The sequence below is a fragment of the Chaetura pelagica genome, unplaced genomic scaffold (genome assembly GCF_000747805.2).
Source record: "Chaetura pelagica isolate M959 unplaced genomic scaffold, ChaPel_1.0 scaffold477, whole genome shotgun sequence".
Lineage (NCBI taxonomy): Eukaryota > Metazoa > Chordata > Aves > Apodiformes > Apodidae > Chaetura > Chaetura pelagica.
In genome coordinates this window covers 616330-636469 of record NW_009953956.1, presented here as the reverse complement: position 1 = coordinate 636469, position 20140 = coordinate 616330, and the positions used below count along the sequence as shown (strand labels likewise).

The following is a 20140-nucleotide window of genomic DNA, read 5'->3' as shown; positions in this document are numbered from 1 at the left end:
GTACAGGTGAGAGCAATAAATGACATTTCCTACCTTGCACAGCTCACAGAGAGCCTGCTTTGGGGAGAGCACTGAGAGTTAGGGGAGAGGTGGGATTTCACAGTAGGAGTCCCAGTCTGGTCTTCTCAGCAGCTTCAGGTGTGGACTTGCCATTTGACTCCTGACACCTTCAGCAGCAAGCTGGCTGTGCAGGAGCACTTGTCAGCCCAGCAGCTGCATGCAAGGCTACTGAATCAATGCAGCTAAACCCTGTGATTCCCTAAGTCAGGTTGCTAAGGTTGTTTTATTACCCTGCTGGCAAACAGACTCAATATCCAGCAGGTAAAATTGGTTCTCTCTGAGAAGTTCCCTCCCAGCTCCCACCCGATAGCACCTCTGTAAATGTTATCTAGGAGCAAGATGTTAAACAAATTATTTTGGTTTGGTTAATTGCCATCTGGCTGTTACTTAATTCAGCTCACTAAAGGAAAAGATTTATTTGATTGATTTGCATTCCTTTTTACATGTTGGGTTTAAACCTGTGGCTGTTGAAGCGACATTATTCTACCGCAAAGTAAATCAACTGAAAACACCAAACAGTTAAATGGGTCACCTGGAGGATGCAGGGAAGAAAATCCTGGATGTCCTCAGCACTGGGAAGCACAGGTGTGGGTTTGGCTCCCTGGGGAATGGGGTTGGGTGCAGGAAAGCTGGGAGCAGCCCCTGTCCCTTGGCTCAGGGTGTGCTTTGCATTGGAGGGAACCAGTTTCTGTCCCTACATCTGGGGTGGTGTGGCAGAGTCTACCCTGCATAGAGTCATAGAATCATTAAGGTTGGGAGGGACCTTAAAGATCATCAAGTTCCAACCCCCCTGCCATGAGCAGGGAACCACTAGACCAGGTTGCACAAAACCTCATCCAACCTGGCCTTAAAAACCTCCAGGGATGGAGGTTTGCACAAATCCAGGTAGGTGACATCAGTTGCTCTGCCACCATCTCTGTAGCCTTGGTGTAGAAGGCCAGCAGGTTGGTCAGGCATGACTTGCCCTTCGTGCAGCCGTGTTGGCTGTCACCAATCACCTCTTTATTTTCCATGTGCCTTAGCAGACTTCCCAGGGGGATCTGCTCCATGACCTTGCCAGGCAGAGAAGGCTCATCACACACAGAAGGGATTTTCACAGTAGAAGTTCAATAAACATAAGTAAACAAAGCCCAAAACAGGAATGGTATTTGAGTCGATAAAATTAATTTGCTGCTTCAATTAACCAAGTAAATTTCCTTCACTGTCTCAGGGCCTGGGATGCTGGGGACCCTGTGCCAGCACCAGTGAGCCTTCCCATCAGGCAGGGCCACAGGGCAGGAGTTTGTCATGTATCTTAGAAGAAATGACCAATCCCTCCCCCTTGGTTTGATCATCTTGGAAAATCCCCCGAACCATTTGGTAAATACTTCACAAAACAAAAATGTGAGAGGTTAGACCTATTTCTTCTGACATTATAACTAAAGATTAATCTTTATGCTTATTTAATGAGTGATAAAATCATAATATTGAAATATATTCATTAATTATTGAAGTAAATTACTACTTCCCTCTTTTAGTGGTGGGTCATTAAAGATAAATTTGTCTAAAGAGAATCTTTACTTTCCATAATTTATCTGCCCTCATGTAGCCACATGTAATTTTCTGTTTGTGAGAGTTTAATATTTTTATAATGACAGAAGTGTCACATGGCTGCTATGTGAGCATAACTGCAATTAAGGTTGGAAATCCTAGATCCCTGATAAAGCCCAACAGTGGAGGCTGCAGCTCAGATGACTGTGTAGGGGTGTACTGAACATATTTAATTTGCTATGAGTCCTGACAATTGGCACTTGAGGACTTCTCTTGGCTCTTTTGCAGAAGGATTTGTGTGATTAATGAGTCCCAGAGTGGGGGATCTTTGTTTCCTACAGATGCTTCCAAGCTTTTCTAGTTACAAGCCCTCATGCAGACGAGACAAGGGTTTCGTCCTTGTGCTCATCAGGGCCTTGGATGTTTGTACCTTCCTGATGTCTCTGCTGGTCACATCCCTGTCCTGAGATGTCACAGCCTTCTCCTTCCCTTCTGCCAGCCCCTGGAGCTGGAAGGAACAGAAGTTATAATTTATTGTCATCATTATTCTGTATTCTCTGGAAAAGAGCCATTTTAGCCTCTAAAATCTGCTTTTAAAGCAAGAAAGGAGTATCATGTTCTGGAAAACAGAAATAAAATGAAAAGGCAATGCAGCTGTGGCCCAGGTAGGGGAACAAGAACAACTTCATTAACTGCAATGAGAAGTGGACATTCAAAATCCCAGTGATTTAGGGATGTCATTTCCCATTGTAACCTGATGTGAGGGAGGTTGGGGCTCAAGGAACAAATCAAGTCAGATTAAATTACTGGTTCAGACTTTTAAGTAGAGCACAAAATGTCCAAGAAAAGGAAAAATATCATCCTACAGTGTGTCTGCATGTCCAAACACAGAAGGTCCTGAGTGCCACCTCCACCCCGGCTGCACCTGGTTGATGTGTCAGTCGTGGTCCAGGAGCAGGTGACTGTGACCCCAAAGCTGGGACAGGGGCTGGTGGCTGAGGTTCCATCTGGTTTTTTCATACCCATTGCTTTCCAGGGTATGGCCCAGCTGCCTGGGTGCCCTGGGCAGCAGCAAAGGGCACAGACCTGCCCTACGTCCTCCCTGTGGTGCCATCTACATCCCTGTGGACACTGGGAAGCCTGTGTCAGCTGCAGTCACTTATAGGCCCAAACAGATGTTAGACCTCAGTCATCACTAGAAACCAAGAGAACTGGTTCTCCTGCTCTCCTGTCTGGTCTTAGAAAACCTCTGCCAAAGTCAGCCCCTCCAGCAGGGTCCTTGGTCTTGGGAAACTGCTCTTCTAGAGCCACACACATGGAAGCAGCGTTTGCAACTGAGAACCCAGGAGGGTAAAATGATGACCTGGAAATTTGCTCAAGTCTACAGCATTTCATTGATGGCACTTTTAGGCTTCAGGGCATCATCTGTGGTTGCTTTTTCCAGTCTGAGAGTTTCTTTCTTTCTCTTTGGGATTTGTGGAGGTTGTTATTGCTCTGAGGCTCACAGGGCTCATTGCCAGCACACCCTCATACACTTCCCAGTGTCTTCTTTGTAACAGCAGGTCAGCTGGTGAGTTTAATTTGCACTGACTCTGACACAGTGACCCCAGGGATGGATCAGAAGCACGTTTGTGGCCAGGGAGAAGCAGAGTGTTTCTGTGCAGCCCCAAGGTGCTGGCAGAGCAGGTCCCTGCAGCAGCTTTGCCACAAATACTGCCAATAACATCAGTTACCTGATTAGTTTTCCACCACCTGAGGACCTTCCCTGGCCCAGTTCCCCACGTGCACATCCATGTCTGGCTGGGAAGGTGGCACAGCAGAGGGGGAAGGAGAAGTGGGACTGTCCCCTTGGGCTGCACTCTGCTTTTAAGCAGGTGTAAATGGGGTCAAACTGCAGCCTGAGATGTTCCCCTCTGCCCTTGACATGTGGGCTGCAATTGTACCTCTCTGAAATAAGCTTGTTCCCTCTGCAGAACTCTAGACCTGAAGCTGTTCTTTCAGTAAAATAATTTGCACCCAGAAAAAAAAGAGCAATGACCTTCAGACATTTTTCTCCACCTGAGATTATCCTATCAGGCTAAAGTGCCTTTATTGAGAATATGAAGTTATTAGCTAGCCCAGTTTTCCAGTGTTTTGACAGTGTTGTTACAACTGTAGTTTCGTGCAGGAGAGTGAAATAATTGGCATCCAGCATAATTTCCATAGAAATGCCAACGTCTGTGCAGTTTCCATTTACCTTCTCATCCTCAAGAAAAAAAAACCCAACCAAAACAAACCAAACAAGTTGTTTTTTAATGGCAATTTGTGAGCGGGATTTTCCCAAGTGCCGAAAGTAATCTTGGGGAAATGGAAACGTTTATCCAGCAGCAGATCTGATTGTCAGAAGAGCACTTTGAAGGCAGAGAACCTGCACCTCTCAGGCCAGCCTTTGTGCCAGGTATTGTGTGCTGCTGGGTTTGGGGAGTGCTAATGAGTCCAAGATAGACTGCTCTGCTGTTGACTATGTCAAGCAAATTAGAGATCCCACTGTGACAAACTGAATAGAAACAATGTTCAAATAACCAGATTTAAATCTCGAAAACCATAATGTAATTACTTCAGTGACGGGACTACCAGCTGTTTATAGGATTTTAAATCTGCATAATGAACAGCCTTGTGATCTTCATATACACAAGCACTTTCAGGGGTTTAAAAAAATTTTGCAGGCACATATGGTTTTTCATACCTTCTCTTTTCCTCTCCTTTGAGAGGACAGTGGTTCATTGGAAATGGCAATAGAAGTTGAGTGTTTCCATTCCACCCCTACTGTGGTGCCTGCTGGGTTTCTCTGGATTTGTATCCAAATCCTGTATCTTTAGTAATACTTTGGAAACGAGCTTATACCTCCTCAGTTCCTGTTTCTAAACCTTTCCAAGAAAGCTTTATTGTAACTGCAGAAGCCTGGAGGGTGAGGATTGCTCTTTGTTTGTGTTTTCAAGGGGTTGACTTCTTGAGAAACTGTGCCAGGGAGGTTTTTATTTGGCCTGTAGACAGAGGAGAAGATGGGCATCAGAATTTATAATGACAATGTGACAGTGCAGCCAACAAATCCTGCAGCTGTTAATGTGCATCCTCATGGTCTTCAGATGCCATTGGTTGTTGATGAGATGTTTGCAGCTACCAGCCCATCTCTGTTCATGTGTGACATCAGTTGTGCTGTTTCCCAGGCACACAAAGATACAACTGCAGCCAGGTAATTGAAACAGGGAGAGGCATGACCTGGTTTTATGATATTCTTATTAATCACATTAATTAGAGCAGTGCCTACTTGGCCAAGGTCATTGCAGGTGCTTGTCAGTGGGTCACATCATCCCTCCAAGCCTGGTGCTCAGACTCACTGTGATGGCAAAGAAGGAGGTGATGTGGTGAATGGGGTGATCAACATTTCTCCTCTGTGCCTTTGTGAAGGGGAGAGAGAGCCCTTCTCTGTGCAAGGCAGGTGGCAACATACTGGAAAAGCTTAAACTAAGAAGAGTTTGCTGGGTGGGCGATGACAGCGTTGGAACAACGTGCCCTGTAGTGGGTGACTCAGGAAGTTCAGTCAGTTTGCTGGGGGATAGTTCCATGGGAATCTTGAAGCAGCCAAATAGAAGGCTGGATTTTTCATCATGGATTTTTTCATCCAGGAGTAACAAGTCTGATTTCACCCATGGTTAGAAATTGAAGCTAAAGAAGTTGGGATTAAGAAGCTGGTGCAAATTTCACTGAAGTTTAAATGAACCGTTTTGTGAATTTTCCAAGATCTGTCATACTTTCCTCATTAATTGGTATTTTTTGAAAGAAACATTATGCTTTTCATCACTACATGCTCTAATCAAACCAGAATGATTTAGGAAAGCCCAGTGAGCTAATTAAAGGTTTTTTTTCTGGATTAAAACCATGAATGTTCAAATACCTGACTGAAATTTCCTGCATCATGCCCCAAATCACTTTAATATAAAAATGTTTCCATAAACCTGTAAACTTCAAAGCTTTTTTTAGAGATCCTAGTGATATTTTCAGTTGTTAAGACTGAAATATTAAAGAGGATCAGAAATGTCTCTGTAGGACAGGCTTGAACAGCTGGGAAGCCCATGAAGCACCTTCCTGTGGGTCCTCTTGGGTGAAGGATCACTTGAGCTTCAACTTTTGAGATGAGCAGAAAGCCCAAGTAGCTGTTCCAACAAACCTTTAATTAAATGGTCATTGATTACACATTTATAAATAATGCCCAAACCTCATCTGTTGACTGCAGCTGAAGTAATTAATTGCATTCATTCATTGACATACAATGTGCAAAAGTTTGGGCAGAATCCCTGGGTCTAGGCACTAGTTTCTATTCTCTGAACAAACTCCCAGTAAAGTGCTATGGGTATGCTAAGCTGGATGCTACCTTGCCCTTTATCTTAGATTCAAGGCTAATTTCTTTTTTAGGGGACTGTTGATTTAAAAAAGCAGGGTTTAAAAAAATCTTTTGTACCTTAGGATTTCCCTGGGCCAGTGGCTTTCTAATGAATTATGTTTTCAGTTCAGTAAAAAAAGCAGTTTTAAATGGAGAACCACCCCTGTTTCTGCCTTGCTTTTCAGGGACTGGCAACACACCCTTAAAGGCACATTTTAATTCCTAAAGGCACATTTTAATTCCTAAGAAGTTGATGTTAGGAGAAAATGCATGTATATCCTGATGGACAAAGTTTAGCCTTTGATAGATTTTGCCTCTCTTTTTAAGTGTTTTGGTGATTTACTGGTACATAGGAAGTCAGGGGATGGTTCCAAGACAATAATTTTCTCTCTTCTCTGTCTAAACATTTACTAACTTGCCCAGCAGGAAAGTTACTCATCCTGTCTGAGGTGCAGTTTAGCATTAGTTAAAATATATTGCCTTGATGACCCCTTTACCTTCAACTGAAGTGGCTTTGGCTTTGTGCTCCCCCTCTGAAGATGCCAAACCACTGTCACACACAGTATTGTTGTAAATGCCAGAAGCTCAGGAGTTTCACAAGGTTTGAATAAAACCCCAGTGAAGTATTTCATGCCTTTCTGTCTGTACTGGTTTTTTACCTGTGGCTGCACCACAGGAAATGCTGAGTGTCTTCTTTGAGAGCCCTTCTTTTCCAGCCTTCAGAGTAGTTTTCCCCAAAAGTAACACCAGGCTATGAAGTTTTCTAAGGAACTTGGATAAAGTGCCATGTGGAAGACTATCAGCCTGGGGTAGTATCCACCTTATGTCCCACTTTGATCTTCATTTGGTGGCAAAAAATGTGAATTCAGGTCTTCATAACATGTTTGGCAGGTTATTACAGCTCTGACTGTGCTGCTCTTCCCCTTTGAGATAAGGTTTCTCCTTGGTATTGGATATTCACAACTATTCAAATGCACATATGATTTTTATTTTCTCATTTATACCAATTTTTATTTATTTTTTGTCAGTGAATTTTTAAATTCTAGTCCTAATATCTGTCAAGGGTTAGCTTTATTTCTGCTTGATGTTTGCATGTGGGTTTTTTAATCCTACATGGCAACCTGAGAGTGAGCTGAGAGCTACAGTAGGAAAATTAAGCCACAAGTGTTAACCTTCTGATGCTAGACTCCTTCACAAAGGGTGATTTTACAACCAAGGTAGATTTATTTTTTCCTTGGAAGACTTTCCCCCAAGTCTCTTTTTAATCCTTCCCTTCAAAGCCACCAGCACAGTCACATCCCCAGCTCTAGGCAGAATTGCAGGCAGTGATGGGTCTGATGTCCTTCAAGACCATTTCTGTGCCATCAGGAGTATTGTGGAGGAATGGTTGTAAGGCCCAGCACCCACACAGCTCTGGGCCTCAAACACAGGGACCAGCATATCTTAGTGTCTCTTATGAAAAATACAGATTAGCTTGTCAGGCTGTTTACAAGACAGGTCACAGGCCTGCAGATCCCTGGCTGGGTTTTTTATCCCTGGCATGTTCTGGTGGCTGCAGAGGTCTGGAAATGTTGATATGTCATTAACAGTTTTTCTTCAGGAGAAAAAGGGAGGATCCATAAAACAAGGAGTGTTGTTTCAGAAATCCCACATCTGAGGGTTCCTGAAAGACATGTTCATAAATCTGAGTGGATGTTACAGTGCATGGGAAATTGTGCCCAAGTGAATAGTGGAGTCACCATCCCTGAAGATGTTGGAAAAACATATAGACCTGGTACTTCAGGACACGGTTTAGCTGGCACAGTGTTGAATTGATCATCTGGGAGATCTTTTCCAACCTTAATTATTGTATGACTCTATGGAAAACTTAGGCTTACCATCCCTGCTGTCAGATCATTTCACACCTTGTGGGAGGTTCACCTTAGCTCACTGTGTGAGCTCAGTGCAATTGTCTGCTGGGGTGTTATTTCCAGTGCCCTCATGTGCTTCTCTGTCCAAGGACAGGGGAACATGGGAGGAACTGGCTGTGACATCAGGGATCTCTTACTGAGGGCCATATCACCACACAGAAAGAAAAGCTGACTGAGTTTGCTGTGCACCATGAAGTGCTGGAGATGGTGATGGCTTTATACAATTCCAGACTGGTCCTGTGCCATTCTCCAGGTTAGAGGACATTCTTTGCAATCTTGAACAGCCAGAATGAGGTATGGCACCTTGGGCAGCAAGGGGCTATGTTGACACTGCTCTGGAGTGTGCTGGATCCCAGAAAATCAATGACCCTGGACCCTAAACCTTGGCCAGAACCATGTGAGTCATGAGCAATCTGCTCCCTTATGGGAGAAGGGCTGTAACACTTTAAGGTCCCTTCCAACCCAGATTGTTCTGTGATTCTTTTATATACCTGAGCTGAGAAGCTCAGGTTACAAGTATCCACGTCACCTGTGAGCATCAGGGTGGCAGCTCATGCACTGCAGGGCTGTTCCTCCCCCTCATCTGGATGGGTCCTGCATTATCTCCTCACTTCTGCCTTCATTCTCCTGGTGTAAATCTAAATAACATAGCTGTGCAGCAGCAGCCCTCTCCTCTGCCTGAGGCACGTGGTTAGACACAGTCTCCTTCCTCACCAATCAGTTCTGGTCACATATTTACTGACTTCCCACCTTGCACAAGCACCACCTTTCAGAAACCATCTTTGCAAGGAAGGGGTTAAAATTACCCGTTCCTGAGACTTACTGCCTGCTAAGATTGGCAATTATTTTCCTGTATCCAGGGAAATGCTGTTTGGAATTACTGCAGGTATCTTCATATTTGATCAGAAAAGAGTAATACAATTTCCCTCCTCCTTATGCTCAGCATAATTATTTGCAGCCCTGCAAAACAGGTGTAAATGGAATCAGATATGATTGTACCAGGTTCCCAGCACACCTCAGCTGAGGGTGCAGCCAGTCGTGTTGGTGCAGTTGCCTGCACATGGAGAAAAACAGAATCAGAGAATGGTGTGAGTTGGAAGGGACCTCTGAAGGTCACCTAGTCCAACAAACGTGTTGCTTGGTACAGCAGAAATCTTTGTTGGTTCTGGATCTGAGTAAAGGGTGTTCACAGCTGCATCCAATAGTGACAAAAGTTATATGTGCTTAAAATAAATACATTCTGCCATGAAACTGAGTCTTATCCATCCTTTCCTTTCTATAGGGTGGCTTCAGGAACTCATTCAGCTCCAGAAGTTGTTAAATAATATTTCCAATGACCTATGGAGGTCTGAAGCTTGGAGATCTTTGATTTTGCCATCAGAAATTTTATCAGAAAAACCATATCATGACTACATGGAACATGACTTTGACCATTTCAGTAGACACAGATTCCTCCAATATTAACTTTATTTTCCCTCCACTAGATAACCTCTTCAAACCAAAGGAAAGGTTCATTCCAGAGAAGGAGATGCATATGAGATCAAAAAGGTACAAATTGCTGTGGTTTAGAGCTTGGTGCCTCTCGTTGCCATCTCATGCCTGGAGCAGTGTGTTTCCATGTTGTCCTCATGGTTGGTCTCTCATGCAGCTCTCCACACTTTTGTGCAGTGCTCCATTTTTTCCTGCCCAGTAGCAATTTGATGCATTTGGGCCACCCCTGCCCTTGCAGCATCCTTTTTCTAGCAGTTGCAGATGGCTTGAGGGTACCCATGGTGGGAAAACTGAGTCCCTGAGAGGTACCTCATGCTGGACCTTCAAAAATGTAAGTAGTACAGTGATTTTGAGCATTGTTTTGTTGGGTTTTTTTCCATCCTGATTATGGCACGTAGAGTGGAAATGGCAGCAAACTGTTAGACATGTGGTGTGTGACATTTATCTGCACTGCACTTCACACCATCCTTTGCTGCACGTGGCTCCCTGCAGAATTCACCTCGTTTTTAAGAGTGCTCAAGATTTGCCCCATTTCTCTTCTCCAAAAGGCAACCTCTAGCCAAACCAACACCCCAGTGCTTCAGGACCTCAATATTGCAAAATATTATGGGGAAAAATGAGAAGAAATGGGTGTTGTATGCATGCAAAGCACAGGAGTGCTGCAAAGGGAAGTCTGACTTTCTTTTCAAATCTGGGGGAATTTGCTGATGTATTTCAATAGAAAAACACCAGACCAGAAATCACCTTCTTGGAAGGCAATTTGTATTATTTTTAAAATGGACAGATTAAATTCTCCTTGGAAAAAAGAGTTTGTAATTACAGTGAAAAAATGTTAATAGGCTACAGTCTTTAATGATGGTTTTCTTATATTTTAGAAGAATATTTGAAAATAATTGCTTGGTATTAATTTTGTGACATAAATATAAAACCAAAACAAAAGTCTACAGGCCAGATTCTGGTTTGAATTATGTTGCTATAAATTGAAACCAACTCCACTGAGCTCATTAGAAGCTACTCCAGAATTACCCTGCTGCATTTGAGATAACCTGATCCCATCCCTTTCTTTCTCTCTTAGTCCAAAATTAAGTCTTTTTCAACAAGTCAGATGTTATATAAAACATTATTCTTAATAAGAGATAATTCCTGTGCTATAAATCTCATTCAAGTACTTGGAGATGCCCATTAATGACAAGTATGACATTGAAGCAGACATTTCCTGTAGGAAAACCAAATTATTTGGGAGTCCCAGGGATGATGTGTGAAGTTAACTTCCTAAACTCATTCCAGGATTTATGACAATTTACCTGAAGTGAAAAAGAAACAGGCAGAGAAACAGAAGCGGATCATCATCCAGAGCAACCGGCTGCGTGTGGAGATGTTTAAAAAGGTAAGGATGGGCAGTGGGTGCCAAGGGGTTTTGTGACCCTTGGATTGGGTCATAGAATCACAGACTGGTTTGGGTTGGAAGGGACCTTAAAGACCATCCAGTTCCAACCCCCTGCATGGGCAGGGACACCTCCCACCAGCCCAGGTTGCTCAGAGCCCCATCCAACCTGCCCTTCAACACTGCCAGGGATGGGGCAGCCACAGCTTCTCTGGGCAGCCTGTTCCATCATCTCACCACCTGAATGTCCAACCTGAATGTCTCCTCTTTAAGCTTTAAACCATTGCCCCTTGTCCTCTCACTATTCTCCTATGTAAAAAGCCCTACCCCAGTTTTCTTGTAGAGGCAGCACTGCCATGGGCAGCCTGTGCAGGTCCTGAGAGCAAAGGATGGTTCTTAAGGCTTGTTCTTGAGCTTAGACACTTCTAGACTTCTTACATTTGAGGTCTAAGAATGCTCATGCCCCCTCACCTATAGTATCACTGCAGATTCCTACAGTTATATCCACCTCCTGCATTTTAATGGTATATTAAAGGCTCTTTTGCACTGTTTTTTTTCCTAGCAATTACTGGACCAGCTCCTTCAAAGAAACACAGAGTGACAAAGGATCTCTTGTCCATCATCTTCACTGAATCTTGAATGCCTTTGACTGCTAGATAAGCCATAAAATGTCCTTTTCTCTGAATTACCTGGAGGTGTTTTTCTTATCTGTGGCTCTTTTTATAGAAAGATAGATCATTTTTATTTCAATTGAAATTTTAAGGCAACTTTCAAGTAATCAAAACCAATCTAAAAGGGAACACAGCTGGTTCAGGGCATCACCTTTTTGTCAGTTTACCCAGAGGAAATACTTTTAAGAATTTTTAATACAAATACTGAATCACAGTGATATTTTTTATCTTAGTCTTTTAAAAAGTATACGTCTCTGTAGCAATAGAACTGGTTTTATAGGATCTGGAAAACTTATTTCTCTGCAGTATTCTATTAACTGATTTCCTGTGAGTTAAATCCTTGAAGTAAAGAAAAATGAATATTGTTATTTGTTATGTTTAGAAACTAGCTGAAATAGCATTACCACATAATCATAGCAGCAGCAGTTTCACATTAATACTTAACATACCAAAAGGGACCAATATTTAACTCTCTGAAGAACTCTATTCCTGTTTATATAGTGAATCTACATAGCAAACTTACCTGTTAAAGAGCAACATTTAAAAATTGGATTATAACAATTGCTTGTCATGTTTTTCATTGCAATGTCTATTTACTCTGCTTCTATGAGCATTAAGTATTTATAGAAATGGCATATTAAGAAGTGGTGCCAAGAAGTATGTTTGCATCAAAACTGCAGAACTAAAACCATCTGTAGTGTTTCCTGCAAAAATATTTAAATCTTTATTTGTACATTTTGGAAGTAAAAAAAAAACCAACACAACCCACACAGCTACAGCTTACAAACCAATGGAGTTTATTTATGGAATAAAATATGAATATCATATTGATCCAACTGCTATGTTTTTATTTGGTACTGTTAACTACACCACAATTCTTGAAAGTGCTTGAGAAGTCATGCCTTTTGTGTGCCACAAATCCTCTGGTTAAAAATATTGCCCATAAAAATCATTGCAAGTGTGAACCTCTGCTGCACAAACACTCAGCTGAGTGGCTTTGAATGAAGCTGGAATTTGGCCTTTCGTATCAATGCTTTATTTATCTAATCTAGCCTGAGATGTAAGGTCAGGTTTTTTTGGAAGAGAGCTGTCTGGGAGCTGGGCTTTGGCCACTGGGATAGCCTCCAGCTGTGGAGCCAGGGCTGGACACAAGGAACTTCGTTATACTTTATGCTCTGACAAGCTCTGTTAGGTTACTTGGCCTCTTTGTGTCTCAACTTCCTGATTTGTAGAGCAGGGTGAGCAATTAATTTTTGCTGGTAGAGAAGACAGAGGTTTCTTGAACAACTAGCTTGCATTCCAGATAGAAATCTTTCAAAACTTGTCCATTAATTCAATACATTCTGAGGAGACATGTCAGGTAGTGCTGATTTTGAGGAAGAAACTGCCAAGGTTCTTCTCCACAAAAACCAACTTTGGAACCAAGCAAGTAGTGCTGTTCCTGGAACCAAAGACAGGGCTGCACCAAAACAGCTCCAAGCAGAACTTGTAAAAGGGACAGCAAGAAGGAGCATCCTCCAGGCTTCTCAGCTCAGCTGTGTGTTTGCTCTGCTCTCCTGTGGGTTCCCTGATCCTTCTTGCTGCTCTTCAGGAAAAACGTGGCCTCTCTCTAGCAGGAGGGCCTTTCTCTCTCTGGTGGACTTCAGGGTCTTCACCACAGAGCGACAAATTACAGCCATAAACACCCCCCCCCCACACACACATGGTCTCCTGGACTGGATCTGAGGGTTATCTTTCAAGCTTTTATCTAGCTACAACTTGCTACAACACCTGGAGACATTTTCCATAGAAGTCTATGGTGCCCAAATGCCCTTTTATTTCAGGAGCATTTCCCTCAGGGGTTCCTCAGTCCCTAGTTTCTTGACTTCAGAGAAATGCAGCTTTGGTTCACCAAGTTTGTACCCCTCAGGAGCATGATTTCCTGCACACATCCCCAGAGCAACACTAAGTGTTTAAGCCTGCTTTACTGTGTACATTTAACCCTGCCTGTAGTCTCACCCTAGAACCACAGCAAGACATTTTGGCACGGAGACACGTGGTGTCCTATAACCATGGAGCACACAGCAAGGTGATCACAGCCTGGGGTCAGGAGTGTCCCCTGCTGTGGGACTGGCACCCAGAGCCACCAGGAGAAGAGAAGCCCAACACTTTTCCTACTTCTCTGGCAGAGTGGAAGAGCCAGAGTCTCCCTCATTGGGAGTGAAAGAGTCTTTTATGTGGAAATCAGACATTTGTCCTGCTGGATGCCCAGGAACCACAAGGAGATGGCTTTATCTCACTGCCATAATACATCCCTCCTCCACACCCATGCAATTTTATGTAAATGCCTGTAGGTACATATGCATTTTTTACATGCTTCTCACTGGCTGGCTGGGAATATCAAACCAGAAGGAGCTGATCCTCCTTAGAAACCACAACACCCGGGTCCTTGTGAGGAAATGAACCACAAGAGCAAATGGGATGAATGGCACAGGTTTGATGTGACATGCTTCTGTTGGTTTCTGCCCCCATCAACGTTCTGGCCAAGGCAGGACTCTTCTCAGCTGACCTGCTTCCCTCTCATTTCTGCTGATGATCCTTGGAGATGGGGTACAACACCAGCCTGCTGCATGCCCACCTCCCCTGCCTCATGGGGAACTCCACCTTCTCACCAACTTGAAGCACTACTCACAGATTCTTTGGGGTTTGTAGAAGAGTTATTTCCAAATTGTTTTATTTCCTCTAAATGTAATTTTCAAAATCTGCAGGGTGAATATGTGGCAATTTGAGGTGGAAACTCTCTTGTGTAAATACGTTTGGGACTGTATCTAGTGAGCAAACTGTATAATGCAAAGCACTGTCTGGGAATGTTTTGTGTGAGGTGAAGCCTTTGCTCCAGAATACCAAAAATTATCTCTGTTGCAAACCTAATTTAGTTTCTGGGCCTCAGAAAAGAAGGTAACTGGTAAAGTATCCAGCAAACAATTCTGAGATTCATTTCAGCTCTACAATCCAGTCATTGTCATAGAAAATAGACCAGACAGGAAAATGTTCTTCAGGAAAAAAAAAAAAAAAAAAAAGAGCCTCAGAGGCTTAGCCCTATAGAAGGAGGCATCAACTTAATGAAGTTTAGAGTTAGGAAAAAAATTGGCATCATTTCACTTTGGATTTGCAGGCAAAAGTAAAGAGTGCTTGTGTCATTGTAGAGCACTTGACACAGTCCCCAGCCAAAACTGAAGAGCACCCACACTTGTCACACACTGGAATTTTCCTTATGGCTGGATGATGTCCAGGTTCTCCTTCTGTCAGCCCATGCCCTGTGTCTTCAGGAGGGAGAAGTTTTCCTGCAGGTGCAGCTCTCCAAGGACTAACACCCATGGTAATGGGCATTGTCTTTTGCTCCCCATCTCCTTCGTTGGGTCACTCCTTTTCACACTGCTGACTTGCATGTGCCCACAGAACAGTATTTGATGATGAATGTTGGTTGGGGTGAGTTGCTGAGATGCTTTTGGGGTGCTAAGGCCCAGAGGCAGAGCAGACTTGCCAGCACATGGACTTGGTGTTGGAGGGTTGACATTTGGTGATATTCAAGGCCAGGGCTTTAGGTGTTCAAGATGTGCAGTGTGTTTGCTGGCTGGCAACGCTTATTTTATCTGCCAGAAAAACCTTCCTCAGGGTTGGAAGCCACTGCAGTGTAAAGCAGGGAGGGTTGCAGTATTCTAGGGATTTTTTTAAACCTAAATATTTTCCTGTGTGTGTGAGTCATTAGTTACTTCTTCACGTTTACTCAGCTGGTCAGATAGTTGGGGAAACTTTCTGGGTAAGAGTTTTCAGGAATTTTGTTGTTGAGTATCTGGACTTGGTGATGTGGTGTTATATTTTCTGTGAGCCAGCTGATTTACAAGGAAAATAACAGAAAAGCAGGGATAAAGTTTCTGGCAGCTCTCTCCAGAGGAAACCATTCCTAATAGAGCCATCACAGGAAGAGCTCCATGGCTAAAAATACCCCAGCTTGCCTTGTCTGTGGAGATGTTTGCCCTTTGACTTCAGGGACAAAAATGCCTGTGTGCTTTGGTGGGTGGGTAATTCTCTTTCCAGGAGCATTGACTGGCCACTTGCCCACTGACAGAGTAGATTAATGCACAAGGTTGTCCCGCAAGGTCATATTTCATCAAGCACCATGACTTAAGCCTGTGTGGTTTATTGCTCAGTTTGCTTCTTGCTGAGCTGGGTTACAGTTGACTGGATGTCTGAGATGCCACCAGGCAATGGGAGGTTGAGAAGTCCAAAACCCAGCTGAGACCATGGCCAATTTGCAATCTTCTGGATAAAAGGTGATTAGAAAGCTGTGGCACAAAGTAAAATGCAAGAATACCTGAGCATCAAAATGGATTAGGATAAGGTATTGAAAATGTTAAAATATACTGTAGATAGAGAAGCTCAGTGTATGTATGAAAATGTTTATTCAAATTTGATTTTGGTATGCATCTACTGATACCAAAATCACAAAAATCCTTGCCCTAAACCTTTATTCATAGAAGGGAGCCTATGCTGCTCCTTGAGGGGTGCTGGTCTGCCCATTGTTAGCAGTGCAGAAGTCTGTTGGACTCTGGAAGTGAGACTTGCCTTCCAGCTGAACTACCTGGAGGTGTCTGGGGAGGTTATGATCTCTCTTAGCTACGTTGAAAGAAACCTGCCTCCTAAAAACACATGCAAATAAAAATCACCCTCTTTTTCAAGTCAGGCTTTTACTTTTCCTAGTTCTCCTTGGCTCTGTACCAAAGCTGTAGGAGGCAGAATTACTTAATATCCATTTTAGGTGACCCACAGAATGAGATAATGAGGTGTATTATCTCCCTACCAGCTGCAGAGTGAATAAAAAAACCCAAAACTGCACAAATGTGCTCATGGTGCACACAACTATCTAGAATTAGTCAATAGGGGCAGTGCAATGAACTGCTTGAGGTCTGTGTTGCATGGATAGGAATATGTAAAAGAGCCCCTAGTTGCAGAGATTGGTTGATTGGTTGATAAGAAATTGGTCAGAGTGGTGTACACTGTCTGTACTTCAGTTAATATATAATTTTAGGAAGAACCTGCCCCTCTACTCTGCTCTCCTGAGACCCCACTTGGAATACTGTGTCCAGTTCTGGAGCCCCCAACAAAAGAAGGACATGGAGCTCATGGAGCGAGTCCAGAGGAGGCCACAGAGATGCTCAGAGGGCTGGAGCCCCTCTGCTCTGGGGACAGGCTGGGAGAGTTGGGGTGTTCAGCCTGGAGAAGAGAAGGCTCGAGGGAGACCTTAGAGCAGCTTCCAGTGCCTGAAGGGGCTCCAGGAAAGCTGGGGAGGGACTTGGGACAAGGGCAGGGAGTGAGAAGACAAGAGGTGATGGAGCAAAACTGGAAGAGGGGAGATTTAGATTAGACATTAGAAGAAAATTCTTCCCTGTGAGGGTGGTGAGACCCTGGCCCAGGTTGCCCAGGGAAGCTGTGGCTGCCCCATCCCTGGCAGTGTTGAAGGGCAGGTTGGATGGGGCTTGGAGCAGCCTGGGCTGGTGGGAGGTGTCCCTGCCCATGCAGGGGGGTTGGAACTGGGTGATCTTTAAGCTCCCTTCCAACCGAAACCATTTTAAGATTCTATGATACCTCCCCCAACAACCACAGATTTTGATTGTCTCCCAACAACCACAGAGTGGTGTTCACCAGCTTTCAGGGATGTCAGGGCAAGGGAATTCCTGTTGTGTCCTACCCTGCCAATGTATAGAGAAATAAACCAGTGCTCAAATATAATATCCCCATTAGTTCTTGGTGACTAATGTTGTTACAACAACTACCAGAGGAATTAGTAATGAATACCCACTTACTGTAAAGTGTCACCAAATACCTACTTAACTTGTAATGCTACTAGGAGCACATATATAATTTTTGTGTTTGTTATTATGTAAAAATGTAACTTTGAGGGCTCATTGGTCTAAATTTAATTATGTAATGGCAGAAGTTGAGCTGCACGAAAGACATGCAATTATGGGCTGACTGTTCTACCTAATGCTATGAGCTGATGTTAGAAACCCAACATTTTCCTTCTATTTGTTTTAGTTTTGAGGGTTTTAACTTGCTGGCTTTGTGACTCGAAGCAAATGAAAGTTTTGCAAACCCAATCTAACAATCAGAAAATGCCTATTATTAAGCAAGCTCAGTTTCACTCTTCCTTTCATAAATCATATAAGATTAAGACCTAATTGATTTCCTTCTCCCATTAAATACACTGCCATAATTTTTAATGATTTCTCCCCAATTCCCTATTAGGACTATTTATTTTTCTTTAAGATCACCCCAGAAATATGCTGTCCTCCTCATTTACTGTCCCAGCATTTATGATGATGGATGTTGCATTGTTTTGTGATTTGCAGAGGGCTAGACAGGAATGTTAAAAATATATGACTTCATTATTTTTAGTCTGGGTTGAACACTGTCCCCTTCTGAGACAAGTAGTAATTTGTGGGGTTTTTTCCTTTGTTTTCAGGGAGACAGTGAAATTTGTAGCAACAGATCAAAGTGCTTACCCTCAATGTCTGGTCTGAAGTCAGAAAAACATATTTAATGGGGTTATTTGTCATATTTAAAGGGCTTTTAGGACAGGAAACCTTCCTGCCATGTTCTCAAAACTGTTGTGTCTGATATGAGGATCCTGCTGGAGAATTGTCACTTCTCAGATTCAGTGCTGAAATTAGCAGGGAAGCTCAAAGTGATGTCTCCTCCACCATGAAAAAATAAGGTGGTCTGAAAAATCAGGAGCCATTCAGTTCCTCAAGGGGATGATACTGGGTGTTCACAGCACGGGCCCAGATTTCTCTGGTTTGGGCATTGTCAGTTTTGGGTTCTTTTCTGATGGACAGAAAAATTCTTCTGTCATGGCAGGATTTCCTTCTCACTACAGTAAACAGGGATTGATCTACAGCTGAGCACCAAAAGGGAAAAGAGCACAACCTTTTTTAATTATTACTATTTTACTCATGTTAATTCTTTTGTAGAACACTCATTCCTTGCTGGTAGCATCAGCCAGTCTGTTGTGGTTGTTGTCCTCACGGGTCACTGCACAGGAGAGCAGAGCTCAGCAGCTCCTTCAATAGGTTGGAGGAAGAAGATGCCAGCACCAGGATGGAAAGTGGGGGTTTCTGTGCAGACACATTGAAAATTATTATTTATTCATTTTTTATTTATGAAGATAAGCATTTGGTCGTGTGTTTCTAAAGCAAAAGAAAGTGTAGCTAACGTGGGTTTTTCCTCTTCCTGGAGAATGGCTGGAAGAGGAAGATGTCAATTTGGTGTGGGGTGAAGCTGGGAGCTGAGATCTCCATCCCTGGGGATGCTGAGGCTGTCAGGTCAGGGTGCTGGGGGTCAAGAGGGTGCCCACCAACAAGGAGGGTGCCCCAAGGGATGCTCAGCTGCAGGGGGGGAGCACAGGAGGCTCAGCTGCCCTGGTGGCCGTGCTGGTGGAGGGTTCTGTGTTTGCATGACCGAGGGTTTATGCTACAGGAAAAGAATGTAACCAGGGACCCTGTGAGGTTTGGGTTTTTGTGTTTTAACTGCTGAAGAATTTAGGGGATTGCTGTTGTTGTTGTTAAGGTCCTGTATCCTTGGAGCGGTGGGTTTCTTTGTTTGCTCTTGCTTGAGCTCCTCTTGGCTTTTTCACCCTTGGCCCTGTGACAGCAGCCTGCAACAGGCTCTCTGCAGCTTCCCCATGAAGCAGGACACAAAGCTCAAGCAGCATTAGAGCACAGCTCACTGCACTGCTATGTTGGAGGAAAGGAGCTGTTTTCCAAAATGATGTGGCAGTGGAGGGGTAGGACAAACTGGGCAGAGCAGGCAGGGGGAGAGGAACATGATGAGTGGTTCATCACCAGCCCCAGTATCCCTCTTCCAGGTAGCAATGGTAAGGATTGTCCAGACATGGCTGAATGGAAAGGGCTTGCTCCCTTAGAATACATTTCATCCCTGAGACAGTTTAAAAATACTGCATCTCATTTACTAAATGTATAAATAACTTTAGGATGGCTGATTTACTTGTATTTGAGTATAAAGTTATAATGCTTTATCATTCCAACATTTCAGTTTGGGGGTTCTGTGATTTGTGGTAAAGTCAATTCAGGATTATATCATGTTCAAGGTTCTCTAGAAGTACAAAGGCCCATGTTATTTGGAACAGCACCTCTCAGAAAGCAGCAGTCTCCACTCAACAAAACCCCAACCTTATAAATGTGTCCCTTGCATGTGTGCAACAAGGGAGAAACTGAGTAAATCCTTGATTCTCCAAGTCAGGAGGAGTCTATCCCTGGGATTAACCTAAACTCTGTTGAAACTCATGGGGAACCAGCTGGGACCAGGAGTCCTTTGGCTGGGACAACCAGGCACCCATGGCCTTGTGGCTGGTGGAGGGGACACATGGGGTCAGCCTTGCTGCCCAAGGTGCTGGATGGCTTTGCCAGCTGCACCAGCACATTCCCAGCTCCAGGGCAGGAAAATCAGAAGAACTGGACATCTTGGTACTTTTAGGACACAAAAAGAACAAAGTAGGGAGCTGCAAGTGGAGTGGAGGGGAAGGTGGGGAGATACTTATTGATAAGAGGCAGAGAAGATTGATCTTGCATTGCATTTGATGGGCTGAACAGCCTGGTTCAGGCTCCCTGTGCTGCTC

At 43.7% G+C, this 20140-nt stretch overlaps 1 protein-coding gene across 1 annotated transcript in view; it reads left to right on the top strand.

Moving 5' to 3' along the window:
* Positions 1-11962, top strand: part of LOC104392475 (chromosome unknown open reading frame, human C10orf90) — a 68320-nt gene extending 56358 nt beyond the window's left edge. The window contains exons 7-9 of the mRNA XM_010001878.1: positions 9405-9468; positions 10699-10798; positions 11358-11962. Of these exons, the coding sequence (XP_010000180.1) occupies positions 9405-9468; positions 10699-10798; positions 11358-11396 (203 nt within the window). The 3' untranslated portion in view covers positions 11397-11962. The remainder of the gene's footprint in view (positions 1-9404; positions 9469-10698; positions 10799-11357) is intronic.
* Positions 11963-20140: the final 8178 nt, after the last annotated feature.